General features: G+C 36.2%; 1 protein-coding gene across 1 annotated transcript in view; it reads left to right on the plus strand.

Moving 5' to 3' along the window:
- CNTN3 (contactin 3) overlaps window positions 1–13,533 on the plus strand; it is a 350,216-nt gene extending 336,683 nt beyond the window's left edge. Inside the window, exons 21-23 of the mRNA XM_003264908.3 lie at window positions 8,728–8,840; window positions 9,458–9,626; window positions 11,600–13,533. Of these exons, the coding sequence (XP_003264956.1) occupies window positions 8,728–8,840; window positions 9,458–9,626; window positions 11,600–11,700 (383 nt within the window). The 3' untranslated portion in view covers window positions 11,701–13,533. The remainder of the gene's footprint in view (window positions 1–8,727; window positions 8,841–9,457; window positions 9,627–11,599) is intronic.
- Window positions 13,534–14,405: the final 872 nt, after the last annotated feature.

A 14,405-nucleotide genomic window follows, 5' to 3' on the forward strand; every position in this document is an offset into this window, starting at 1 on the left:
AGGTGCATATATGTTTAGGACTGTGATATTTTCCTGTTGGACAAGGCCTTTTACCATTATATAATGTCCCTCTTTATCTTTTCTAACTTCAGTTTCATTAAAGTTTGTTTTGTTTGATATGAGTAGCTACTGTTGCTTGCTTTTTGTGTCCATTTGCATGAAATGCCTTTTTCCAGGCCCTGTACTTTAAGTTTTTATGTGAGTCCCTATGTGTTAGGTGAGTCTCTTGAAGGCAGCAGATAGTTGTTTGGTGAATTCTTACCCATTCTGCAGTTCTGTATCTTTTAAGTGGAGCATTTAGCCCATTTAAATTCAATGTTAGCATTGAGGTGTGAGGTACTATTCCATTCATTGTGCTATTTGTTGCCTGTGTACCTTGGTTTTTGGGTTTTGGTTTTATGTTTTAAATTGTATTTTTGTTTTATAGGTCCTTTGAGATTTATGTTTTAAAGAGGTTCTGTTTTGATGTGTTTCCAGGATTTACTTCAAGATTTAGAGCTCCTTTTAGCAGTTCTTGTAGTGGCAATTTGTCTGAAAAAAGACTGTATATCTTTCTTTTATATGATGCTTAGTTTCGCTGGATACAAAATTATTGGCTGATAATTGTTTTGTTTGAAGAGGCTGAAGATTGGGCCACAATCCCTTCTAGCTTGTAGGGTTTCTGCTGAGAAATGTGATGTTAATCTGATAGGTTTTCATTCATAGGTTACCTGGTGCTTTTGTCTGACAGCTCTTAAGATTCTTTCCTTTCCCTTAACTTTAGATAACCTGATGACAATGTGCCTAGGCAATGATCTTTTTGTGATGAATTTTCCAGGTGTTGTTTCTGGTTCTTGTATTTGGATATCTAGGTCTCTTGCAAGGCTGGGCAAGTTTTCCTTGATTATCCCCCCAAATATGTTTTCCAAAGTTTTAGATTTCTCTTCTTAGGAATGCCGATTATTCTTAAGTTTGGTTGTTTAACATAATCCCAGACTTCTTGGAGACATTCATATTTTCTTATTCTTTTTTCTTTGTGTTTGTTGGATTGGGTTAAATTGAGGACCTTGTCTTCAAGCTCTGAATTTCTTTCTTCTACTTGTTCAGTTCTATTGCTGAGACTTTCCAGAGCATTTTGCATTTCTATACATGTGTCCAGGGTTTCTGGAAGTTTTAATTTTTTGTATTTATGCTATCTATTCCATTGAATATTTCTTCCTTCACTTCTTGTTTCATTTTTTGGATTTCCTTGTATTGGGCTTCACTTTTCTCTGGTGCCTCCTTGATAAGCTTAATAACTAACTTCCTGAATTCTTTTTCCAGTAAATCAGGGATTTCTTCTTTGTTTGGATCCATTGCTGGTGAGCTAGTGTGATTTTGGGGGGTTGTTAAAGAGCCTTGTTTTGTCATATTACCAGAGTTGTTTTTCTGGTTCCTTCTCATTTGGGTAGGCTCTGTCAGAGGGAAGGTCTAGGGCTGAAGGCTCTTGTTCAGATTCTTTTGTCCCATAGTGTGTTCCCTTGATGTAGTACTCTCCCCCTTTTCCTATGGATGTGGCTTTCTGAGAGCCAAGCTGCAGTGATTGTTTATCTTTCTTCTGAGTCTAGTCACCCAGCATGTCTACCAGGCTCAGGCTTGTACTGGGGGTTGTCTGCATAGAGTCCTATGATGTAAACCATCTACGAGTTTCTCAGCCATGGATACCAGCATCTGTTCCAGTGGAGGTGGCAGGGCTGTGAAATGGACTCTGTAAGGCCCTTAGCTTTGGTGGTTTAATGCCCTATTTTTGTGCTGGTTGGCCTGCTGCTGGAAGGTGGCACTTTCCAGAGAGCATCAGCTGTGGTAGTATGGAGAGGAACAGTTGGTGGGCCGGGCCCTAGAACTCCCAAGAGTATATGCCTTTTGTGTTCAGCTACCAGGGTGGGTAGGGAAGGACCATGAGGTGGGGGCAGGACTAAGTGTGTCTGACCTCAGACTCTCCTTGGGCAGGTCTTGCTGTAGCTGCTGTGGGGATGGGGGTGAGGTTCTCAGGTCAATGGAGTTATGTACCTAGGTGGATTATGTCTGCCTCTGCGGAGTCATGCAGGTTGTCAGAGAAGTGAAGGAAAGCCAGCAGTCACAGGCCTCACCCAGCTCCCACACAATCCAAAGGGCCAGTCTCACTCCCACTGTGCCCCCAACTGACAGCAAACAAGTCTGTTTCCAGGCAGTGGGCAGGCAGGATTGAGAAGTTTCCCCAGGCTACCCACCACCCAGCTGGGAAAGAAAAGGGATCTAATTCTTCCCCCACCTGTAAAGTCTGCACGCCAGATTCACTCCCTCCCCCAAGTTCTGGCCAGGAAGCTTCTCAACCAGTTCAAATAGTTACAAAGTTCAGCTGGAGATTTCCTTCTCCTTGTGGTCATTTCCTCGTGCCTCTGGCCACCCTCCCAAAGGATCCCTGTGATGCCAGGCAGGAGTGGCCTGCTTGGGGACCCAGCGAACTCACAGGGCCTTTCCCGCTGCTTCTTCTACCCCTGTATTTCACTTAGCTCCTAAACTGACTAAGCTCTCAGCTCGAGGTAAGGTCGGAATCTTCTCCCATAAACTAGACCTTCAGTTTCCCCAGTGGGGGTATGTGTTTAGGGGTGGAGGACCTCCCTTTCCCACTTCCACAGTTTGAGCAATCACAGTATTTGGGGTGTCTCCTGGGTCTTTCAGGAGCAATCCACTTCCTTTGGAGGGTCTGTGGGTCTTCTTGGGTTTCCTGTTTTATTCTTGCAGTTGTTCTGGAACGAAAATTCACAGTGCAAGCCTCCACACACTACTCTGTCCGTCCGAGTCGGAGCTGCAGTCTAGTTCTGTCTCCCATTTGCCATGATCTGTTCCAAGTAGATGTGTCTTGGGGAAGTGAAAAGGAAATGTGAATAAGGCAAGCATTGAACGAATGAGTCTGAATATTTCAGAAGGTTTTTATTAAATGACTATTCCTACCTCAAACACAGAATTTGGAAGTTCTAACACTTTTGTATATATGACTTAACTGTATAATTGTCCAGTCTAGGTTTTGGCTCAGGATACACGTTATTGCAAAGTTTCCCAAATTTCATGTGAGCCACCTATTTTGCCATTTTTTCCAACCTTTTCTATTAATGTATATCTACTTTTTTTCTTAAAAATTGACCTTCTATTTTTACTTAAATTTTAAAAAATGGAGACTCGCTTTTTATCTGAGCAATGGAGAACCAGTATCATTGCCAAAAATAGATGTTAACCAAATAATAAGTTTAATAATAGTACAACGAAAAATAGATCACCCTCCTTTTTAAGTACTAGGAATATATTCTTGCCTATAGAAACCTCCAAACCTGCTCCCTCTTTGTTTGTGATGTTAGTATAAAGGGGATATTAAAGACCTACTAGCCCCCAAATCTAACTTTCTCTTCAAGCCATGGGAAGATTACAAGGGAATTTTTCTGCAGGTGACTGAATGCTATTTGTTGGGTTTTCTGCACATCACATCCCCCAGTGCATGTGACCTAATCATGTTTGTATATGACACACCATAAATCACACATATAATGGAATACAAGCCTATTAATGTGCATTCCTCAGATGCAGGAGGGTTTTTTCCCCCACCTATGGGCTTTGGCAAAGTTATTCCTGGTTTTGTAAGCTCTGAAGAAGCATAACAATATAATATTGAACTTTACCAGTATTCAAACAGGAAGTTTCTGCTAATATAGAATCAGGAAAAATTCTGACTAAATGTGTAAAACTTATGAACTTTATTTTGTAAGAATTTTGGCACTTTTTTGAAAATCTGCCCCACTTACCTGTGAATCTTCTAGACCAAGATTGTCCAACCCACCGCCAGAGGGCCACATGTGGCTCAGGACAGCTTTGAATGCAGCCCAACACAAATTCATAAACTTTCTTAAAACATTATGAGATTATTTTGTGATTTTTTTTAAAGCTCATCAGCTATCGTTAGTGTTAGTGCATTTTATGTGCAGCCCAAAACAATTCTTCGTCTTCCACTGTGGCCCAGGGAAGCCAAAAGATTGGACACCCCTGCTCTAGACAATTGTAAATGTTCTACTTATAGTTCATAATCTCACATATTTTTATTATGCAAAGGAGAACTTTTGGTCAAGGAAATTCCTAGACATCGAAAACCAAAAGTCAAATAAAGACCTTCCCTGGCGTTCTAGGTTGGGTTTCAGATGAGTTAAAAAGTAGATGATTTTGTTGTGTTTTAAAACATTGTGTCAATTTCTTTTGATAAGAAATTAGATCCATTTATAATAGTTTTCAGTGATTCCAAAACAACTGTATCTTATTACTGGGGGGGGGGAACATAATTGGCTTTTGTTTTTGATTACATGATGATTGCACAACTCCACATGTTTAAGCAGCTTAGTTACAAATGTTAATAATTATCTCAAGTGAAGTCCAAGTGCAAAGCATAACTTCTAGCTACTAGTTATAACAACTTTTTATCATGTAAGTCATCTCATTACCATCAGATGGCCAAGAAAAAGAGTTGAGAAACATACTGAGTTTTGTATAATTAATCACAGCAAACATATGTTCTTAAAATTTCATATTTTGAAAGTAAATGCGAGCTTCACTGTTACCACTATGAGACATCACCATTGAAAACTCCAGGCAATAATATTCTTTAACAACCTCTACTTTGTATTATATAAAGGCAAACATTTATTTTAGAAAATTTGGGGAAAAACTATAGAGAAAAAATAAAATTCACTCATAATCCTATCACTCAGAAATACCATGATTAATATCATTTGTCTTTCCTTCCAGACTTCTGTTCTATGAAAAATTTCTCTTATACAGTGGAGGTTATGCTGTGTATTTTGTTACCTGTATACTGTATCGTAACTGCCCATGGATGATATTCCATTCTGATGAACGCCACAATTTATTTAGCCATTTTCCTGTGGATAGATATGTCTTATATTCCCAGCTTCCCAGTTTCATCTAATCATGGTTATATGATAGTAATCACTTGTTTTCAGGCAAGTATCTGCAGAGTAAGTAAAATCTATGAAGCCGATGTTGAGGAGTCTGGAAATCAAGTGCACAGAGGATCATGATGGATGCTTAAGGAGCAACAATAATAAAAATCTCTTGAGAGAAAGTTATTTCATTATGTAACACTTAAAATTACTGAAATTATTATGTGTATCCTGTCAATTAGTGTTGTGATATAAATCTAGTGATATGTCATCATTTTACTAGGGTGAGTTTTTTACCAGTTTTTTCTCATTTAGCATTCTGCCAACAGTAGAGGTTGACAGGAAAAACCTATAGGATATGAACGTTGACAAATGATTTCCAAAAAATTTCAAAATGTAGACTAGTTACCAGTTTAGATCCAGTAAATTTTGGAACTCAATCATCCTATTCTGGGTTGCACTTCCACACAGGTTCAAATAGAAAAGTAAAATTAGAAGTCCCAGAAGTTACACTATCAAAACTATCCCCTGCTCCATTCCTACTTCATTACTTGACTCCATACCTTTACAAAAGTTCATTGTGTTGCTTCAGAGCTATCTAAACTACTTGTTAATAGCTATGTCAGATTAGGCTAGTCCAGGCTGAGGCACCTCAAATCCCCAAACCTCAGTGGCCTAAAGCTACACTTTTTTTTTTTCTTCAACTCATACTATATGTTCATCATGAGTGAGATTCAGATCTGATCTGTTCTGTATCCACTCCTGAACCCAGAATAATGGAGGAGCCAATCTCTGGGACATGGCAATCTCATGGCAAAGAGAAAAGAGAGGAAAGCAAACCATACTCCTCAATGACTTTTATAGCTGCCACTTGGGGGTGGCCTATTTCCCTTTTGCCCACATTCCATTGGTTGAGGCAAGTCCTATGGTGAAGTCCTGTATCTATGGGATGCCAATGAGAAGGAGAATTATGCCCGTCTACAGGCAGGGAACCACAAGTCCCATAGCCAACGCCAACATCAGTGAGAGTTAGGCAGAGAAGCATAATCCTCTCAAGGCGCAGAGGACTTAAACAGAGCTGGTTTGAATCCACATAATACTTCTCACTAGTCGTGTATCTTAGCAAGCTTTTTAAAACCTTTCATTGTAGTAAAGTACACATAACATAAAATTTAACATACTAAACATTTAAAAACATACAGTTCTATAGTGTTAAGTCTTTTACATTTCTGTGCAGTAGATCTCTAGAACCCTTTTCATCTTGCAGACCTGGAACTTTGTACTTATTAAGCAATTCTCCATTTCCCCTTCCACCAGCCTCTGGCAACTAGCATTTTATTTTCTATCTCTATGAATTTTTGACTATTCTGAATATCTCAAATAAGTAGAATTATAAAGTATTTGTCTTTGGGTGTCTGGCTTATTTCACTTAGCATAATGTCCACAAGGTTCATCCGTGTTATAGCATGTGTCCAAATTTTCTGTTTTTAAGGCTGAATAATATTTCATTATAGGTAAGTACCCCATTTTGTTCATCCACCCATCTTTTGAATAATGCTGTCATGAACATGCTTATACAATCTTTTTAAATTCTAACTCTCTGGGTCCAGATTACGTATGTACAGAAATGGGCTTTATTACAATGCAATATAATGAGGATTAAGTAAATTATATTAAAGCACATTCTGTAATGCCTAACACATTATAGACGTGTACTAAGTATTAGTTACTAATAATAGCATTTTGAACATGGGTGAAAGTTTATCTGGTCCAAAATTTCCCAAATACTGTTATTCTTATCAGTGGTAGTAAGAGATGATTTTAAGGTAGTTCATGAACATTATAAAAATTTAGAATTTTTATATAAGGCAGTAAATTCATTTATTTTAGAGAGTGCCCAAAAATGTAACTAGCACATCAAGCTAATTATTGTGTGAATATTATTGAGATGAAGCTAAAATAGACGTTTAATTTTTCTTAAACCAAGTTTTTTTTAAATAGCAAAACATGACAAAAATGAGACAAGACTACCTGATGTTTTAGAAAACAGTAATATGATTCAAAAAGAACAAAGTTAGACCCTATTATTTCTTTTTTCTTTTCTTTTTTTTTTTCTTTTTGTTATTTCAAAAAGTATTCATTTCAGGCTGAATTCATTCAGCCCACCTATTTTGTGACTCATATAAAATAAACCCAGTGTTCTATTTGTAGTCATTTCTCCCTGAAGGCTGATGTTGGTATAGGTGATTTAACCAAAATTACTCAAAACTTTTTGTAGCCTCCAAACACACACCTTTTGTTAGAATAAACCATGCTGTGGTATAGCTCAGCTGCATCAAACCAAACCTGTCCTTTTATAGTGCTGTCAGGCCACAGGGAATCACTGGCTTTGGGAAAATGTCCTAAAAATTGTACATTCATATTATTTGAGTAGCCAGAACATAGTCATTAGTATTTCAACCCTAAGCAGTTGCTATAATTTTTTTGTTGTTGTTAGCAGAGCATTGCAGCGCAGACAATCTTAGCTGACCTAAACTCATTGTGAATACTCACATCACAGAATTTTAAAGGCCACATAGAATAGTGTTAAAAGTGACAAAAAGCAAAAGAAATCCACAGGGAATACAATCTTGTTTGGTGTCATTAGACTCATAAATGTATTTGCGTTCTCCCTATCTGTAAGTTCAGCTGTATTTCCCCTATGGCATGAGTCAATGATGTTTAGAAATTTCTCTGGATAGCCAATGTTTTATATCATTCTTCCATTACAAATTCAGTTAGCCAAATCACATTCTGTGGTTAAATCTACAAATACAACATATTTCAACACTGAGGGCAATTGTGATGCTGTTGTTGAATGAATAATATTATGCTTGTTGTTGTTATTGACAAGAAACTGGTTTTTCCAGTGCCCTGTGTTGCTATTGACAAATGCTATCGGCCATCCCTCAACACCCTCACCCCTTAGCATTAGTTTACAGTCCAGCGTTCATGAAAAGGAACTAAATTATGAATCTAAGTTTAGAAACCACAGAGAGTTTCATTAATCCTCTAATGGAATCCTCATTAACTTTTTAGCGTTTTGCCTTATTTTTCTCAAAAATTGAATTAAGCCTGGAAAACGAAGACTTTAAAATATAGACTCTCTTGCAATTTTTCATGTGTATAGCTATTACTCCATGGGAATAAATCTAAGTAATTCTTATTTTTGATTGCCTCACATTTTGCCCATCTTATCGTACAAGGCTGGCTCCAAAATCACGTACACTTCATTTCACACAACTTTAATCTGTCCATGTGGCAATTTCTTCCAGCCTCTGTATGCGTCAAAATAAGTCCCGCCGCCTTCCTTTCTTGGTTTAGGAACAAGCAGCCCTCTAGTGGTAGATAGAGGAATTTCCTTTTTCCCCCATCAACGTGTTTTCAAGGAGATTCAGTAAGTGTGAAATGCTCTAAAGTGTGTGATGAGTATGATAAAATGAATTATCTCACACATTAATTGAAATGCCTTTTTTGGGACTTTTATTTTAGATTCAGGGGTACATGTGCAGGTTTGTTACATGAATAAATTACGTGTCACGGGGGTTCGGTGTATGAATGAAATGCCTTTCTAAAAAAAGGAAATTTATATACTGTGTTATTTTTTTCTGATTTCATCTATTACACCAAACATTACCAAAGGCATCCCGTTCTGCTTCCAGTAGCTTCCTATAATAGCCGTCATCTCCTCCGTGTAAAATATCACTTGTACTTTGTTCTGTTTTAATTTCTCATTTTGCATTTCAAGCTCCCAGTCAGCCACCAGGAAATGTTGTTTGGAATGCCACAGACACTAAAGTGTTACTTAATTGGGAGCAAGTTAAAGCCATGGAGAATGAGTCAGAAGTAACAGGATATAAAGTAAGTTTTCTCATTTGCAATGCTTCATTTTCGTAATTTTGGCAGTACTTTTCAAGAGAAGCTAGGTATAAGTGAATTTTTCTATATATTGATATGGTTTCTGTAATCTAATTTTGACAAAGATACCAAGCTTTCCATAAAATGGGTAATTTTTCAAGATAGCTTCTTAAATATGGTTTCAAGTGAAAGAATTCTGCTCAAGTGGGAATCTTGGACACAATGTTTCCAAGTTGTGTTAGTTTGCTACTATTGATGCTCACCTATATACTACTGCTTAAAAATAAATAAATAAAACTATTGGCTCTGCTTCCATGGTCAGGCATTCAAGGTCCATACACTTTGGCCCTGTCTTATCTCTCCAGCCTCATAAATACACAGCCCAGCTGGGCTTTTCCATGGTAGAAGTTCACTCTTCCTAAGCCTCCCTGGTTTTGAGAACCTCATGATTCCGCCATGTGCTAACCTCTAATCAAAGACTTACAATTAGAGTCATGAATGAAACTTACATTCTAGTGGATATAGAAAGACAAAATTAGTTAATTTCAGAGAGACAAGTTCTATGAAGGAAACAAAAATGGGCAATATAACAAGTAAGTGTATTTGTTCATGCATTTTAGGTTTTCTATAGGACTAGCAGTCAAAATAACGTACAAGTGCTGAACACAAATAAAACTTCAGCTGAACTTTTGCTGCCCATTAAAGAGGACTACATTATTGAAGTCAAGGCCACAACAGATGGAGGGGATGGGACCAGTAGTGAACAGATCAGGATTCCACGAATAACCAGTAAGTTGGTTGAAGCCATTATTTATTGACATCAGTGTTACTATCCCCCATAGTGAGTCAATCAGTGTCCGTCTGTCCATTCTTTCTTTCCAGCAAGGCTTTCATCCAAATGCCAGTAAGGTTTTGACAGATGAGACAAGGGCAAGAGGAACCCCTCAAGAGTGGTGCAAAATAGGGAGAAAAATATGAGAGCATGAAGAAAAGATGTCAAAAAATATTTAGCAAAACTTCATTAATTTGATTTTTTTTCCTCATTCTGAGTTTTACTTAAATTTGCCTTTTGATCTCCTATAAAAGCAGAATTCCCTAATCATTTCTTTTAGATTTTTAATAGTCTAGTTATTTGCCTCCTACAAATTATAGATAAATCTTATCAATTCTTTAAATAGAATAATTAACATTGTCAAAGTCCTAAACCACTTACCTGTGCCAAACTAAAAGACTCCTTAAAAATTCTTCTCCTAGTTTCCAAGGAGGTTCATACTAATTTTTCCTTTCCAAATCCAAGTAAAACCTATTTTACTATAGAAATTATATGTTTAGAGTTGGAAACAGACTTTGGTATGCATATTTTATCAAATACCAATGCTAGAATAAATTTGATCCTCACTTTTAAATCCCAGGTCTGGAGTTTTCTGGCCTCAGTTTAACTATTGTAGAGTCCATTTTGACTTCATATGCTATTCTATAGTTCTTAGTGACATAAATGATTTTGTTCCCTGTTTCCATTCATTAGCATGGGCAATCAGGACTAAAACTTTTGTCTTTAATCTTGGAAAACAAAATGGCAGAGATTAGTAACTGAAGAGAAAGGGAAATAGAAAATTGGAGAAATTCTATCTTTCTGTAAAACCATAAAGGCTGCCATACCTAGACTAAAACAAACAAAGCTACACTAAGAAAACAAGAACTACTTATTGCAGAACTAAGTTCTGCAAAGTAAAAGTCTGCAGAACCCATCTTGGACTACAGAACTCTCTAAAACTGTATGCACTTCAATAGAGCAAAAGTAGAAATTAAATTTAGTTTATTATTGTTGTTAATTTAGGTTTTGAAATAATGAATATGTGCTTCTTGTTCCCTGAATGCTGCAAGGCATAGAGTTAACATTACAATATGGGCAAAGTGGCAATTTTAAAAGAAGTATATTCTAGGCTTTTGCAGGGACAGATGTTATTTTAGCATTTTAGGGCTGCTGAGTCAAGAGTAGCCTTTTCATCTGACATCTGCTGTCTTGCTGAGCTTGCAAGTGACCACACAGGGCCATCTCTTTGAAAACGAAGCTTTTATTTATTGCCTTTTAAAAAGATTATGTCTTATATTATGTGTAACAATTTATCTGGAAATGCATAAAATAGAAACAAGCACAAACTCTTTGAACCCTTGCCCAATGAAGCATTCTTTAATTAAACCATTGAATTATCTCAAAGTTGTTTGTAATCAAGTATAATTGTTTTCAAAATGATTAAGTTGTTTTTCCAATTTCAATTAAAGTTAAAGAATAGTAGATGAACAAAGCCTGGAATCATTTAAGAAAACTTAAACACACTACTGTTTTTATAGATACTCTTGGCAACTAGTATATGCTGCACTGGTAAATAAATGAAGGCTAATGACAACTTGTGGTGCCAGGATAGGTTCATGCAGTGATTCGGTTTTGATAGGAGAGGTATTGCTTTTGCTCTGTGTCTTAGTCCCTTTTGGCTTCTCTAACAAAACTACATAGACAGGTGGCTTATAAACAACAGAAACTTAATTCTCACAGTTCTGGAGGGGAGTCTGAGAAGCCCAAGGTCAAGTTGCTGGCAGATTCAGTGTCACCTCTCAAAGGCCCTCACCTCCTAATACTCTGACATTGAGGGTTAGGATTTCAACAAAGAATTTGGGGGGAGCACCACAAATAGCCAGTCTCTAGCACCCTGATTACATATTGGTACAATCCTTATTAATGAGCTGTTCATCAACTTTGACAGGTATGGATGCAAGAGGATCCACTTCAGCCATCTCGAATGTCCACCCTATGTCAAGTTATATGCCTATGGTACTGTTCTTAATTGTATATGCCCTGTGGTGATATTAAGTCCATTTTATTATTTATTGGAAAGTTAATTTGGTAACCAAAAAAAGTGCTTTCATGAAATGCAGTGATTATGCATGTTTTTTTCAACTCTTATTTTTAACTTTCTACTTCATTATAGGTAAATATGAATATAATTAAAAAAACAGTAAATCCTTTTAGGGGAATCTGAAATGCCTTAATATTAACTTGATAAACCAAAGGAATTTACATATTACATACTTCAGACTTTTGATATAAATGTTCTTAAGCTATGAGTTTAAGCACTGCCTGTGGATAAAGACTCACACTCTCTCACATGTACACACACACGCATGAGAATTTCTTTTTACACTGAAAAACTCTTCGATTTAATTCAAATGCTGTTTTCCCATTATAATAGCATTATTTGGAAGACTTAACCAGTATCAATTTGAAATGCTGATTCAAGTCCCCAAGGATGAAAAATACATTTTAAAAATTATCTTGTTGGAGAGGAGTGGCATGTGATTCAAAAGAGCATTGTTGGGAAACGCTGCTGTGGCGCTTAGAAGAATGATGTTTGGTGTGGTATACTGCTAAATAGTTGTCAGACTTTACATATCACTTTGCTGTCTGTACCTCTCAATTATTCCTCTATCAAATATGGAGATAATAATACCTATCTAATCAGACTTTGCCCCATGAATTAGTTTTTAAAAGATAAAGACGGAAGTATGAAAGTGCTTTTGACACCCCAAATGAAATTGATCCGTGCAAAATATTAGTATGAATTTATTTAATCACATAAAAGTCATGAAGACCAGCCAGATTTTCAAGCTTCATTTTGTTTCATGCAGTTATATTCTAAAATTCAAATGATCACATTTTATTCGTTCTCAAAAAAAAATTTTTTTTTAATTAAAAAAGGAATTGTTTCCTTCACAGCTATGAACAAGCTTTCAGGTTTTATTAAAACCTAGAGGAAAAAATCAGGAATGACCTGAATCTCAACCCAAATATTAAACAAAATCCACATAATCCCTCATTTCAATTTCCAATTCCATTAAGGGACCCTCTCTTTTTGGATGGCAGAGATGGTTTTTTAATGAAATCCCACCATCTATCTGAGTGAGTCTGGCAGGCTTTTTAGTTCCTGAGTTAAATTTGTAATAGCACCAAGGCAATGCTGCTGACTTTGATATGTATGACTCAGTCTTTCAATATGTGGTTTTCAAAAAGTTGTTGAAGACATGACTTCATAGCAATATATCGAGAATAAATTAAAATCGGCAGATTGAGTATTCAACATTGCAAAATCAATTTTTTACCTCTTTCCTACCAATTTCACATTCTGCAGGAACTTGTTCATATTTTCCAACGATATCAGAATTAGAAAACAGGTCATATAACAAGAAAGATTAAAAATTAGGGAAATTCTGATATCACCATAAAGCACTATTTTACATTTAGAGATTACATTTAAGATAAAGTCATCATACACAAAAACAATAAATATTTATAACTTTCTCTATAAGGTCCGTATATACTGTATATATTGAAACAATCTGAATGACTAGTAGATTTCATATGAGCATTGTTATTTCCACTTTCTGCAGTACTTGTATTTTATGCTACATGTAATGAAGTTGGACCTTTTTATTGTTTAGTAATTCCTATATGTTCCTATACTTTTCATTTTCAAGATGATTGCTCTATTGTTTCATGTTGATTCTAGCAATATATCTCCATGAGATATGTACTTTGTTTCATATTGAAAAGTATAAAATTTATCTTTCAATTCCTGTGTGTGTATCCCATGGTTATCTGTATGTATTATTTTCTATTCTAATAAAATTTATAACAAGCAAATGCGTGTGCAGTATTGATTGCGGTATGGTCAAAGAAGAATGTCTACAGGGGGAATAGGAGACTACCATAATAGTTATGCTAAGGCTATGATTTCTTAAACTTTTCAGCCGGCGTTTAACTTTTCCGTCTTTTAACAGGATATTTAAAAATATTTTTATGCCCTACTGACTTAATGAAATCAGCAATTTGAGACAATGACCTGTACGTGCTACAGCTATTTCAGCTGTGGGGAGAAATGGAAGAATGGGGAAGCAGAAAATTCACCTAATAGAATTATAGCATCTAATTTTGTCTGACTTTGATTACAAATGTCTACTCCCACATTTTTGACAAGTATTTTCATAAAATTAATATCAATATATCAAGTTGTTCATAGACTGTCTCATTGGTATCAGTGTTAGAGACTCGCTTTTAAATAATCATTATGATAGATATTATAAATATTTGAAACATTTTAGCACAAGATGTTTTTAATTAAACCGTTTTAAATGTTATTGTTGATGTAAGGAGAATGACAGCTAAAATATCAATCATTTTCTTACATGATAATTGAAAGATTTGTTTAAAGGCAGGAAAATTAAGTGGGAAAACTATGTTATAGGGATTGTATCTGGGTGTGCATGAGTGTGATTCTAGATTTAACCCCAGTGGTAATGGGTGCATTAGTATACTTTAATGAAGCGGAATGACCCAGAAAATATGCAGAAACAGATGATAGCACTGAAACAGTGCCAATGTTCTCTCTCCTGCAGAAAGCAGGGCTGATTGGCATGGCAAAATCAGAAAGCTTTGAATCATACTGCCTTCCAAATAACACCTTTGCCCATTTCTGGCCATGTGATCTTATTCAAGTTCCATAGCTTCTCTAAGCC

Source organism: Nomascus leucogenys, chromosome 21 (assembly GCF_006542625.1).
Source record: "Nomascus leucogenys isolate Asia chromosome 21, Asia_NLE_v1, whole genome shotgun sequence".
Lineage (NCBI taxonomy): Eukaryota > Metazoa > Chordata > Mammalia > Primates > Hylobatidae > Nomascus > Nomascus leucogenys.